The sequence below is a fragment of the Aptenodytes forsteri genome, unplaced genomic scaffold (assembly GCF_000699145.1).
Source record: "Aptenodytes forsteri isolate BGI_AS27 unplaced genomic scaffold, ASM69914v1 Scaffold176, whole genome shotgun sequence".
Lineage (NCBI taxonomy): Eukaryota > Metazoa > Chordata > Aves > Sphenisciformes > Spheniscidae > Aptenodytes > Aptenodytes forsteri.
This window is the reverse complement of record NW_008794853.1, coordinates 723,792-736,865: the sequence shown is the minus strand read 5'-3', so window position 1 is coordinate 736,865 and position 13,074 is coordinate 723,792. Positions and strand designations below refer to the sequence as shown.

The 13,074-nt window shown below is 37.1% G+C and overlaps 1 protein-coding gene across 1 annotated transcript in view; it reads right to left on the bottom strand.

Moving 5' to 3' along the window:
* CCDC152 (coiled-coil domain containing 152) overlaps positions 1 to 12,485 on the bottom strand; it is an 18,307-nt gene extending 5,822 nt beyond the window's left edge. Inside the window, exons 1-6 of the mRNA XM_019470815.1 lie at positions 12,408 to 12,485; positions 10,663 to 10,693; positions 9,675 to 9,791; positions 8,588 to 8,693; positions 1,496 to 1,564; positions 396 to 460 (exon numbers count right to left, since the gene is read on the bottom strand). Of these exons, the coding sequence (XP_019326360.1) occupies positions 396 to 460; positions 1,496 to 1,564; positions 8,588 to 8,693; positions 9,675 to 9,776 (342 nt within the window). The 5' untranslated portion in view covers positions 9,777 to 9,791; positions 10,663 to 10,693; positions 12,408 to 12,485. The remainder of the gene's footprint in view (positions 1 to 395; positions 461 to 1,495; positions 1,565 to 8,587; positions 8,694 to 9,674; positions 9,792 to 10,662; positions 10,694 to 12,407) is intronic.
* Positions 12,486 to 13,074: the final 589 nt, after the last annotated feature.

Here is a 13,074-nt window from a genome sequence, read left to right as displayed (position 1 = left end):
CCAAAGAAACTATGGACAAAATTCAGACAGTTCTTGATTCTCTGGCAGTACAGCAGGCATCGTGAATATCAAAACCTTATTTCTACACAAAAATGTATTTTAATGCAAGGGATTAGATTTTAGAATGTAAAGTTGAATTTAAAGCTAAATACAGCTAAAAAACCCAAGTGCATCTTAGATTGAGCCAGAGTTCTCAGCATTTAGTTGTTTTGACCTCTTAGTCCCTCTAACACGTTCTCATATTGATGTCATGAGAACAACCCTTCTCTTTTTACACATGATAAACATTAGGAAAAGTGCAACAATAATGGTATCAGTAGCAAACCCAAGAACATAAACTACAATAGAGATAAAATATTATTCCTCTACCTAAAGAATGATCATGTGTGACGTACCTGTTCACAAGCCTTTAATTTCTCTTCCAAGATGTGAATGGTACCCTTCAGTCTATCATTTTCATCTATGTACATAAAAAACTGTATGATACACTAAAAAGTACATTTTGACAGTATTATCAGCATGAAAGCAGAATAAAGAAATTACTTTCACTTTTTGACTTGTCTGAACTTTAAGAAACTTTTTTGTAGACATGATAATCATCATTTACAGAACTACATAATCTCAGTCTCCATGTTTTTAACAAGATAATTCATAGTTTAATCATAATATTTGCCTGGTAGTACTACTTTGAACTGTCTTTAGCCTTCTCATAACTAATGCATTCAGGAAAATCTAGATGCAAAGTTCTTTGGCTGAGAAAATAAAAGATTATTATCATGGCTACAATGGTTTCCCAAAAGTACCTGTTTCCCAAATGCTAATTAGAAGTATCTCAAAAACAGATAATGCTTTTTTTGATTTTTAAAAGTCACTTTGAGTATTAAAAGCAGCCACATACTTCCAATTTTTAGAGGTTTATTAATATTTATGCTAATATGCCTTAAACACACAATGAGTGTAAAATTAACTACATGGTGTACTGCTAAACTGTGGTATAAAGATATAGCAAACATTTATATATTTTATATTAAAAGAGCAATGAGTAATTGTCAAGTATTTATGGATAACAGCTAAATTTTAGTAACATGACACTGAGGATTAAGACCCTTTGGTTTAACAAAGTGATAAAAACTACGCATAAATGCTTTAACAGACTACTGTCCAACAGTTGAATGATACTTTCTCACTTTTTGTAAAATTGCCTGTGCTATGTTGAAATAAATTTAAAGCCCAGCTATTGATTAAAAAAATCTCACTGAGACAGAACTTCTTTTACATGTGGATTCTAAGTAGGTTAAAAGCAATAGATGTTTATTAAGCATATAGACCAACAATCTGCACAGGGTATTTTTGATACATTTTTTTTCCTTTCCATTTGGCTGCCAGTGAGTTTCTCTCTTTGGAAGAAAAAGTAAATATAAACAAAAAATTTAAATGCCTGCTCACTCTAAATCACAGTACAGTACAATATATATAAGAACATTTTTGCTTTTACCTTTCACGTTACACTGGTTTTCAATGGTTTGTGTAAGACCCTTTATCACATTCTGTAGAGCAGTACATTCTAAAAGAAGTGAAAAATCCAGTATTTTGGGGTAATTTCGTCACCAGTTTAATTTTATGTTTTGTTTATAAACTTTTCCCAAATATAATAATCTTGATTAAATATTAGTCTTCTTACTGACAAGTAACTCAGATCGTTATTACATGGTTCCTGCTTAATTTTAGCTTTTAGTTTGACGATAGATTAAAACAATTTCATCAAGCAATATGAACAATTACATAAAACTATTACATTTTTGTTTCTAGCCAGAAAATAAGGATGTTATTGTTTCCTGGGCAATAATGGAAGTTTTCCATATCAACATTCCAGCAATTTGATGTAATTAATGAAAATGAGGCTTACTTTCCTGACGGCACTTTTGCCAAGATTCTTTTTAACAAGATCAACATTATCCACTCATTGCAGTTTCTCACCCCGTTTTTAGTGCATATTAACATTCATCCTGTGGCTCAACATAAACCCGGAGAGATTCAGAATATGCTACTATATCCCCATTATCTCATTTTAAAAAAATAACTATGTGTGTGTGTATGTATACACATGCAACTTGTTATCTGTTTACATATTTATGTTTCATAATTTTATTTTTTTAAAATTGTATTTTTAATGTTTGAATGCCATATGGACTGCCTGTAATATAACATTTGGGTTTCATTAAATACTATTTTTATCCCTTATGTTCCTTGTAACCTTATCAGTAAAGTTATAAAACAGTCAAAGACTGGGAAGACAGGGGACACTAAGACTGAGGTTGCCTACTCTTAAACCTTTCTCTCTATTTCCAGAGTACCACTGCATTTCTTAAGTGGCTTTTAACTTCCTCAACATATCAAGTACACTAAATAACAGTGACTCATCTCAGAAAACCAAAGCTCTGTTGAAAATTGTAGGTGATATAATTAAAGACTACATTACAAATAATGCAGTCAGGAAGATGAATTAAGATCCCAGCTCAGAGATTCAGTTTTCCGCTCAATCTTTTTGACCTTTAGTCTATTCTTCCATCATGTCTGCTTTTCATGCAGCCGAGTACGTTAGCCAGCTGTATTCTCCTGTTCCATGCTTCCAAAAAAACAGTAGAGGGAGCACAAACAGCACAGAAACATTGCCTGCTCCCAGTTCATGTACTGGATCAAAAGCATTTGTGGAAAAATCCTATTCAAAATCCAAAGCACTAGGTTAGCATGCTCATTTGTACCAACTAGATCTACTACAAATTTTCTCCCACTTGAAAATGTATGGAAATAAACCCAAATGCTTGTAATTCATGCACAAATTGGAAAGTCATCTATGCATTTGAGTAAACAATAGGACAGCAGCTAGTCTTACAATGAATAACAGCTATTTAAGTGCAAGCCATCCTTTTGTCCAGTCGCAAGAATATCTGCTTATCTTTCATATCTTTAAAGGATGTATCTTGGCAAATCCCTTATGCAATTACAACTGTGACTGGAAAAAGTTACTGGGAACCCACAAGTTTTGCTTGCCTACATTAAGGAAGAAAAGCAAAATTTTGCTAAATGGTTGCTGCTTTGTGCATCACTGGCATGGCACCTGTTATGGATTTTGTGCGGTGCCTTCCCTGTAAAGAATGCTCCCTACATGCAGAAAGACTGAACAGCCTAAGTGATCTTTTTCCATGTTTAGTATCTATAATTTATTGCAGTTTCTTCCATCTACATTTATAATTGAAGTTATTGGCTTTTTTTATAGGGGAATTACACCAACCACTTTTTTCTTTAACACCTTTGAAACGCTGTCAACAAATATGCAATCCTGAAGATGCCAGAGACACCTTAAGTGTTCCATAGACAATAATGTGATTGCTTTCTTTTTAAGAACTATGGTAGATTTTAGTTCAGAATTTGTAGCCTGCACCACAAGAGTCCATTTAGTCACCACAGAAAACGTTTAGGAGCAGAAAACAAGAATGTCAGACTTGGGTCTGTCTTAAGTGGATCTGCAATGATTTACACTAAATAAAAACTGGGGTCCTGAATCTCACCTTTGTCTAGCAAAGAACATATCAAGACAAAACAAAGCTCATTTACAACCTTTCAGAACATGTATACACTTGCCCATCTTTTCCTACCTTATCTTTGGTTAAAGTGTTTCACTCTCCTCTCTCCCTTGAACTTTAGAAGGTTTCCTTCTTCCTTCACATTTCCTTCACCACTCCCACTCTTCTTTTACCTTGCACAGTTCTAGAGAGATGCTTCTGGCAATCAAGGTATCAAGGAGCCCTCAGGTTCTCACTTGCTGGAGATTTCTTGGGGCACGAAATGCTATTCTCATTTCTGTTTCTCATACTAAGAAAGAGTTCTTCAGCCAGGGTAAAATTCTACTTCCTTCACCCCACCACCACCAGCAGCCACAAACCCTTCAGGGTAGGTGGAACAACAGCCTTTCCTTCCACAGTGCTCTTTCTCTCTGCTCCTCTGCTGTAAGCAGCATGTTTATTTGGAATCATATGCGAACGATTCACCACCATATGGTCTGTCATGTTTTTTCCTTAGCTGTTCTGTGAATTGCTTTGTGGTCTACTGCTAAGCCTTACATTCTAAGGCTGAGTTGTTTGCCTATCCTGTAAATTCATTTGCTCTTGTGCTAAATTCGTAATAGGATGAACTTGAGAATGCTCTTGAGAATGTACACACATTCAGATTATATGTTGACACTATCATCAAGAAATCGATGCAGCTGTCCAAACCCAGCAATTTCAGTTGCCTTTGGACCAACTCTTCAAATGATACTTTCAGGACATGTGGCTGAGCTGGGTCCCGGGAAGCAGCTTGGGACATAAGGCTAGGAGAAATCTTTTTTTCCAAGCCACAGTTGTATAAAAGCCATTCTCACAACTAGAATCTGTTGGAATAACTGTTCCCAGAGTAAGAATGGAAGTATCAATGCTACATTTGGTCCCTTGCATCTTCTCCAGTTCTGCACGGGATGCCTCTATATCCCCATCAATAATAAAGTGTTTTTTTAATCCCACGGTGCTTTGACTTTCAAAAAGGTTTTACAAAGAATCGAACTATTAGATGCAACACTTTTAGTGCTCTGATTCTGAATACACAGTATGCTGTTACCCCTTCTGAAGAGTCAATGTTGCAGGTGAAATTGATAAAGGTGCAAAGACCATTTCTATCCATTTCAAAAAGAAAAAGCAAAATCCTTTAGAAACATTATATACTTACTAAAATGTATAATCACTACACCAACTGTAATGTCCTTTTGAAATACTCTTAACCTTACAGTCACTGCTGATCTCCAGTAACACAGTAACTGTTTGCCTGAAGATTCCTCTGACAGCATCCGCTGCAGATTATGGCAATTTGCTGCCCAAGATGGTTTGTGAAACTCTGCTCTCTGATCACCATTAACGAATACAGTTCAAAAATATGAACTTATAAACACTTCATGCCATGATTCTTAAAGTGTTTACCTTATTGGCAAGCACATTAACCTAATAGAACAGCCATGATAACTGTCTTAATTTCTAAATACCTTCTATCCTTTTCGCATCTCTCATTTATCTTTTACTTCCTTATCATCAAGTAGCTTTCAGTACCACCTCCTGGATGTCCCACTTTGTTCCAAGTTCCTGCCTTTCACTTTTTTCGTTACCACTACTAACTGCTCTGCAATCTGTTTTACTCATTGACCATTATCCCTGGCTTCCAACAATTCTGCCCCTTATCTATAGCCGTACTAATTTGTACAACTACCATAACTTCAATATTATTGAGATTTGTTTTTTCCTGACTATCCCTGCTGCTAAAACTTAAGTTCACATTTCACGCTCCTTGCTCTGGTACTTTTACTTGGACTTCTGCCATCCACATTCTTTTTTCCATCATGCGTTTCAAAACAGCTCCAGAGGTGGTTCTCTTCAGCATAACTACCTCCCCAAATCATTTCACTTTTATGTCATCGAAGTGAGGCACTACTATTTCCAAAGCTCAACTCTCTCTTCTGACTTTCATCTATTTTCAGTCCATTCTACTTCCACAGTCCTTGTTGTAGTCATTCCAGCTGCTCCTACTTCCTGCATTGTCTCTTTCACTTTCTCTGCTATCTTTTATTCCATAGTTTTATGGGAAGAACAATTTCTTCTTTTTGTCCACCTTTTCCTTTCCCTTTTTAAAATCTATTTTGTATAAACCCCCTCCTCTCTGTTTTTGTCAATAATGAAGCCTCTTGATCTGTTTCTGAATGACTGTCCTGCATTGTCTTTTGTGCTTAACAGAGAAACAAATGGCTCTAATGAGTCAGACCAAAGTTCTATCCAGTTCACTGTTCCACTTCACAATGCCCAGTAGAAGATACTTCAGGAAAGAGGAAAAAAACCTGGATAAATAGTACCCTTAATGTGTCCTCTGAGCTTCCAAAACACAAGAATAAGGGAGACCTGAGTGACAGGTACTGTCTTTGTGTTTAACAAATTTGTTCAGTTTTGTTACATGAATTTTTCTAATCTTTTTGGACTAACCTATACTTCTGTTATCCACAACCTTCTGTGGAATTGATTTAACGACTTTATTTTGTAATGTATGGAAAAGTTCCTCCTTTTGTTTGCTTTAAATCAATCAACAAGTTTGACTTCCATCTAGTTCTCTTATTACATTGAACAGTGAATATTCATTCCCTAGTCACTTTCTCTATGCCATCCATAATTTTACAGCTATGAGTCATATCAGCTCTATTATTTCTCTTTAGGCTCAAAAGCTTCCAGTCAACTTAAGTCTTTCTTCAGATGTTCCAAAATTGTGACCAAACCTGTGAAGGCCCCAACTGCATTCTCCCCCACGCACCTCCTGGGTGTTTGGCTGGGCTCAAGGCCAAATTAGAAAGAGTACATCTGGTGATCTTGAAAAAAGCTGTTTGAAGAAAGCTAGAAGACGACTCAGAAATGGCTGCCCCTCCTTTCCTTGGGAGCTGCTTTTAGGCTGAGGCTTTTGCCCTTGGCCTACCTTGAGCTACGCTGCAGCTATGCTGCAGCCACATACCATGCAGACCTAGACCCTGGTCATGACCTAGGGAGTGACTTCCTGGCTTGATTTCAGACCTGCCTTATCACTATGGACCTGCTAGTGATCAGTAGACCATGTCTGGCCCTTGTTACCATTTCTGGACCTGATCCTGACTCAACCTCCTGTCTTGACCTTGGACCTGCTCCATCACTACGTACCTGTTTGATAACATCGACTTTTAGCTGATCCTGGAAGTCCTCACTGGGCCAGCCCTGCATGGGTACGGTGGGAGTGAGTCTTGGCTGGTGAAGTCCCTGTCTCTGTGGGCCTTGTTACACGATTGGTTCCCGATTCCCTGTCCCTTGCTCCTCCCTGACAATACCAAACCTTGCCACTTTCTTTGTTAACTTTCCTACTTCTGGTATGTCTATTTTGAAATGTGGGGACCAGAACATTACGTGAAAATCACAGACTTTACAGGAACATGATGTTTCTTTCCCTATTTCTTCCATAATCACGCCTATCACTGTGTTTGCTTCTTTGACCACTGATATTTTCAGAGAACTGTCCAGAAGGACGCCAAGATCTCTTTCCTGAGAAGTAGCCAACTAGAGCCAACCACTGTTTATATAAAATGCCTCCCATATGCACTGCTACTGGTTTTCATCTCCCCTTTTTATCACTTGTCATTCTGTATCATAAGATTCTTGGTATAAATGCATAGATTAGCATCATTAGCAAACTTCACTCACTTACTCAATAGCTTTTCTGATTCATTTCTGATTATGCTAAATTATTTAAGTCCCAGCGAAGATGTAAATGAAACCGACTGGCAACCTCACTCCAGTGTGAAACTAAGTTTATTCCTACCCTGTTTCCTAACTTTTAGCAAGTTGACTTGTCAGAGACCAAAGCTCTACAAAAAGATGCACCTTTCAGCAACTCTACAAACTACAGAAGGATAAGCAACCACAAGTCTAGGCTAAGTACTAGATATTATTTCTTTTTTCAAATACCCATCTGAAAAGATATACTTCTAGAATTAAAAAAAAAAATCTTAATTCAATAGTTTGCTTTTTAATTCCTCCTTTAGTTGGCAACTTTTTTATTATGACATAGAGGCTTAAAATTCCCATCTGTAAAATAGAAAATGCCATTTCATTATTCAGCTTCCATTGAACAGTTTGAATCCTCTTAATATTAATAAAAACTATTATGACCATTCATAACTGTTTAGCACCATAAATGACATCTGCTATACAAAGCAAAAGAAATATGACCTAAACTTGGATCACATTAAGGCTGACAGTAACACAAGTGCAGCCTATGGAATAAACTTACAACAGTGGTATCAGCTTAACTGAACTCAGCCTCAAGAATTATATGCTATTCTTTACACTTTATAACCGAGTTGGAAATGTCACTGAGATAAAATCTTGACGGTGATATTATAAACACAAAATGGGCTGTCACATTGTTTAATCTGACCTCTTCAGAGATTAAATCTCACACAGATAAAATGTCTAATGACTGGATAGCTCTTCAGTCCTCTAGAAGCTAAACAGATGCCTAGACAGAACAAGACACTGACATTCCAATACCCAAGGTCCTTATAGAATTAATTTAAGTGATCTGATCCTCTCCCTCTTTCCCTGCCAACACATTGTTTCCTTGGAAAAGGAGATAACACAATCAAAAGAAAAAAGATGAAGAGGAAAAAATGAAAGAAAATACAAAAGGAAAGTTTTTCTTTCATAGGTACTGCATGCACTCAAAAATCTCTTAAAGTGGGTAGATATTAACATCAACTGGAAAATAGTTACTTTAATGCAGTTCTCAAGATATGTTTGTGGATTAAAGTTACCTGGTTTATGCAAATGAGATGGATTCCATTACATGACCCAAGATTAAGCATTACTGTTTTTCACACAGTATCTTAGATCCTTGTTATTTTATTTTTGTATTTTACATGACTGAAAATAATAGAAATATTTCTCAGAACTTCCTGAATATATGCAAAAACCATACTGTTTTTTAAAAAATAACTTACCTTCTTTTACTGATTCCTCCTTTGATTGGCTTAATGTTAACAATCTGTTACATTTTTCCAGCTGAAGAACCAGTACATTATTTGCTTCATTAATTTCTGATATTTTCTAGAAAATTGGAAGAAGACTAAAGTTATATTAATATATCTTTTGATTTAAGTTTTAAATCTTGAGTTTTAAATGAATATGAAACTTAACAATGTCACAACACTGCAGTCACAAACCTGTATTATTTGCCATTCTGGAAATTCCATTACAGAGAAGAACGATGCTAGACTTGAAAGCCTATGCTATTGTGAGTTTACCCTGCAGAACTGAGAATGCCGATTTACATCACTAGTGATAAACTGTTTTCTTCTAAATTCTGCAGTCCACCGTCTGGATCAATCCTCAGCAAGATTCCTTCTTCTGCTTTGCATATGAGGCTGTCAATGCCCTCGCTGAGCACCAACATGAGTAATGGGTGTGAATAGGAATTGGTATAATATGTTTTTTCCATGAGAAATTCTAAATTTATTTCAGGTGCCCCTTTTATATTATCTAGTATGGATTTACTAGTAGATCAGGAAATCACCAGAGAGCTGGCCAACATGGGTCTAACAAGAAATACAGTACCGATTTTCCTCAGTGGATCAATCTTTTAAGAACTGACATATACGTAAAATAAAGAGAGCTCAATGCATATGGAATAGAAGAACAGATGCTCCTGCTATGGCAATGACATTTTTCTAGAACAAGGAACAATTTCTGAAAGGATAGTCCAGCCAAGCTGTGTAATACTGTTATCTCCAATACCAGCTTCTGGTACAAAGGGAGACTTCCATGCTTTTCCTGAGAAGCCAAAATTGGCCTCAGCACCACAGAAATTCTAGCACAGAAACAAAGGCTTCTCAGACTCCACACAAGTCACTCATATCACTCTGAGATACAGTCAATACAAACACTTTCCAAACAAAGTTGGTATTACAAGGCATATTAATAAGAATAAGATGATACCACTTAGAAGAAATTTTCACTTGAAAAGCCTATTAAAATATCACAAAATATTTATAGATAGCAGTTTCAACATTTTTTGCCTTCTTCACTTACCTTCTCTATCTCTGAGAAGTTATCTAAAAGTTTATCAAGGTTCACCACACTGATTTGCTTCATAGTTTCTTCATGGCTGTGATTCATTTCTTTCTGGACCATATAATCCAGTGATCACTGTATATAAAAAAAATAGATCTATGAGTTCATGTATTCCTCATTCATACTATGTCAAAAGATTTCATATGCACAAATGTAAGCAGAACAAAGAACACTTTTTTTTTTTAATTAAAACTATTTTTGCATGTGAAGCTAAACTTCAACCAAACTAAGATCTTGCATTTCTAGGAAACACAATGAATGTCAGAAAGCCCAAGCAAAATCTATCAAACTGTTTCAAAACATACGATCAATTTCTCTTTAGATAAGCTGCTAAAACAGACTGGTCTTCCTGTCCTCACTTTAAAGAGTAGGAAATTCAATCAATTGAAACAATTACTCATTATCTACTGTGCGTATTTTAGAGGCAACAGATGAAATTTTGTTGTTTGATTAACTTAAAAAATGTTACTTAAGTAAATGAGATTTTACCAGGCACACATTAATGCAGGATCTAGACCTTGTACCTGTGTAGATGCTCTAATACTTAACTACTCAGGCTTCAAGTTTCTTACATATTTTCTTATAAACAATTTGCATTAATATCAGCGATCAGACACTGCAGCACATAAACCTTACTGTGCGAGTAAACAGACAGTATTTTGAAAAGCACCCATACAATTCCAGAATAACACAATTCCTGTTTTTAGTAGAATCATAGAATCATTAAGGTTGGAAAAGACCTCCAAGATCATCAAGTCCAACCGTCAACCCAACACCACCATGCCCGCTAAATCATATCCCTAAGCGCCTCATCTACACGTCTTTTAAATACCTCCAGGGATGGTGACTCAACCACTTCCCTGGGCAGCCTGTTCCAATGTTTAACCACTCTTTCCATAAAGAAATTTTTCCTCATGTCCAAAAAAATAGTAGAAATCCTACTTACAGAATCTTCAACATACATTTGCAAGATGGATCTGAAAGACACAATATGAATGCTTCTAAAAATATTGAACTATCTCTGAACATCAGGCTCTATGAAACTTCCATGTTTCATAATTCCAATGAAAAGTTCCAATACCAGATAAACCATGTATTCCACACAAAATCATCACTCGTATGTGGTAATATATGTACTGTATTTTTACAAATAACAAAAAATTGCAATGAGAGAGATGAACCAGAAGTTAGAATGCGTGCACTACCCAGAAACTGAATGGGTTTCCAAGCAGAAATACTTAAAGTTAGGCGGAAATAGATATGTAAATGAACAACTACTAAGCAGGAACCAAAATTACATAACTGAATTATTTTCTGTCATTTGGTATTTACAAGTCTTTACGTGTATGTAACTTCTTCACCAAAGCAGTAAGATAAAGATATCAGTTCTGTGTGTTTAATACTCATTTTTCTCTTGTATCCACTGTTTCCTCAGAGGGACTAAAACTAATTCATTAGCTAAAGCTAATTAACTTTTTTTTTAAATCAACAATTTTTAAGAATATATGTAACATTAAAGAACTAATGCTTCCAAGTTAAATTAGTGATTTTTTACTAAGTTAGCAATCTTAATGACTTCTGTTATTACAATGCAATGATTTGTTAAAATGGAGTTTAAAATATTTATTCAGGATATTAAATTTTGTAAAACAACTACATATCTTAACATACTATTAGTTGATAATCTAAATGTACACTGTGAATGCCAAGCCCTGATCTTTCCAGTCCTTATCATGGGCAGGATCTTAATCTGTTTGTCAATCACCGTTTCTTTTCATCATGCTCTTAAACCTGTGTTTTACCCTCTAAATTTTGATTGAGGATGGAAGTTCAGGCAGCTGCCATGTTGTGTGCTGTTTTGTTTGTGTGTTTCCTTATTTCATGGCATCATTTGTTCTCTCAGAAGACTGGATGTGTTCAGCACTTGACAGCATTAGGCAACAGTGCCACTGGGAATAAAACTCCTGCTGAACTGAAACAGTAAATTAAAAATAGTACGTTGTATTATTAACATTGTATGTTTTCAGCAGGAAAACTCATTACATTTACTTTTGTGTGTATTATTATATAAGTTATGTCTTCCATTTTTATTAAGCCTCCCACCCATGTTTTGAACTATGGTATTTATTTCACTAAGGGGAAAATTAAAGATTTAAAATGTATTTTTGACTGTCATAAAACTGACAACTTCATTTAATCTCTCTTTAACCCCCTGCCGTTCATGCTCTTTTTTTATCCTTTTTTAAGTATTATAGCTGATTATCTGATTTTGGAATTTAATGTTTCATTTTTGCTTCATGTAACAGTGAAACCTATATTTGTAACTAAAGTGAGTAGATATTAATTTTTAACTGCATATCTCAATTGAATATAGTAATTATGCAATAATATGCACTTCAAATAGTCTCATCATTTTTCTGAACTCCATCCTTATTTAAAATAGGCACCTGACATTTGCATTGACTATAACCTTGCTTTAATTACTCACTCTTTGAAGACCCTGAGCACATCTAAAACATGGTTTGCAGACCAAAATTATCACCACCCAAGTGGCACCCAAAAATGTGGTGAATCCCACCCCCTCATCCAATTTCACAGACAACTGCAACAGGACAAAGGCACCAGCTGCACCACTGCAAACCCCACCGACGACGCCCACTGAGTCCTAGCGACCCTCTTTCCCTCTCCTACCTCTGCAGTTTGCCTACACAAAGTGCCCTGGGTAGAAGTAAGACCCTCTCACAGTCTCAGGTGCACAGGACACTCAAAGCACTCCCTTTTACTCCTCAGTGCGTGGGCATAACCGATAGACAGAGCAGGATAACAGCGCGCCCGCTACGGGCGACAAGCCCGCTTCACACTGCCCCAGTCCCTCACAGCCGGCTAAGAACCACCGCGCGTGCCCTCCCAAAGGCGGGAAATCAGCTCCGCCGGCGGAGCGTACCACTACCGACTCTGTGGGGGTCGCTTCGCCCCCTCCCCGTCGGTCCGCTGGTGGGCTCGACCGCATGCCCGGCGTGGGACCGTGTTGTTTGAGGCGCTTGAGGCTGGCGCCTCGCCCTGCGGAGGCGGGCGGGGGTGGGGGGCTGCGCTGAGGTGAGAGCGTGCGGCGCAGCGGGAGCAGAGCTCGCCGGTGGTCTCTTGGCGCCTCTCACGAAGTCTCCACGGGATAACCGTCTCCTTGGGGGCAGGGTGATAGGAGCACTGGGGGCAGTGCACCCCGATGCTGTCTTGACATAACCCCAAGGGCAGTGCCAGCACTTGCCACCTCTCCAAAAAACCCAAACAAAACCCAAACACCTCAGCAGAGCACCTCTTGAGGCCCTGATTTCACTCGTCTGTGTAGCACGTGAATTGT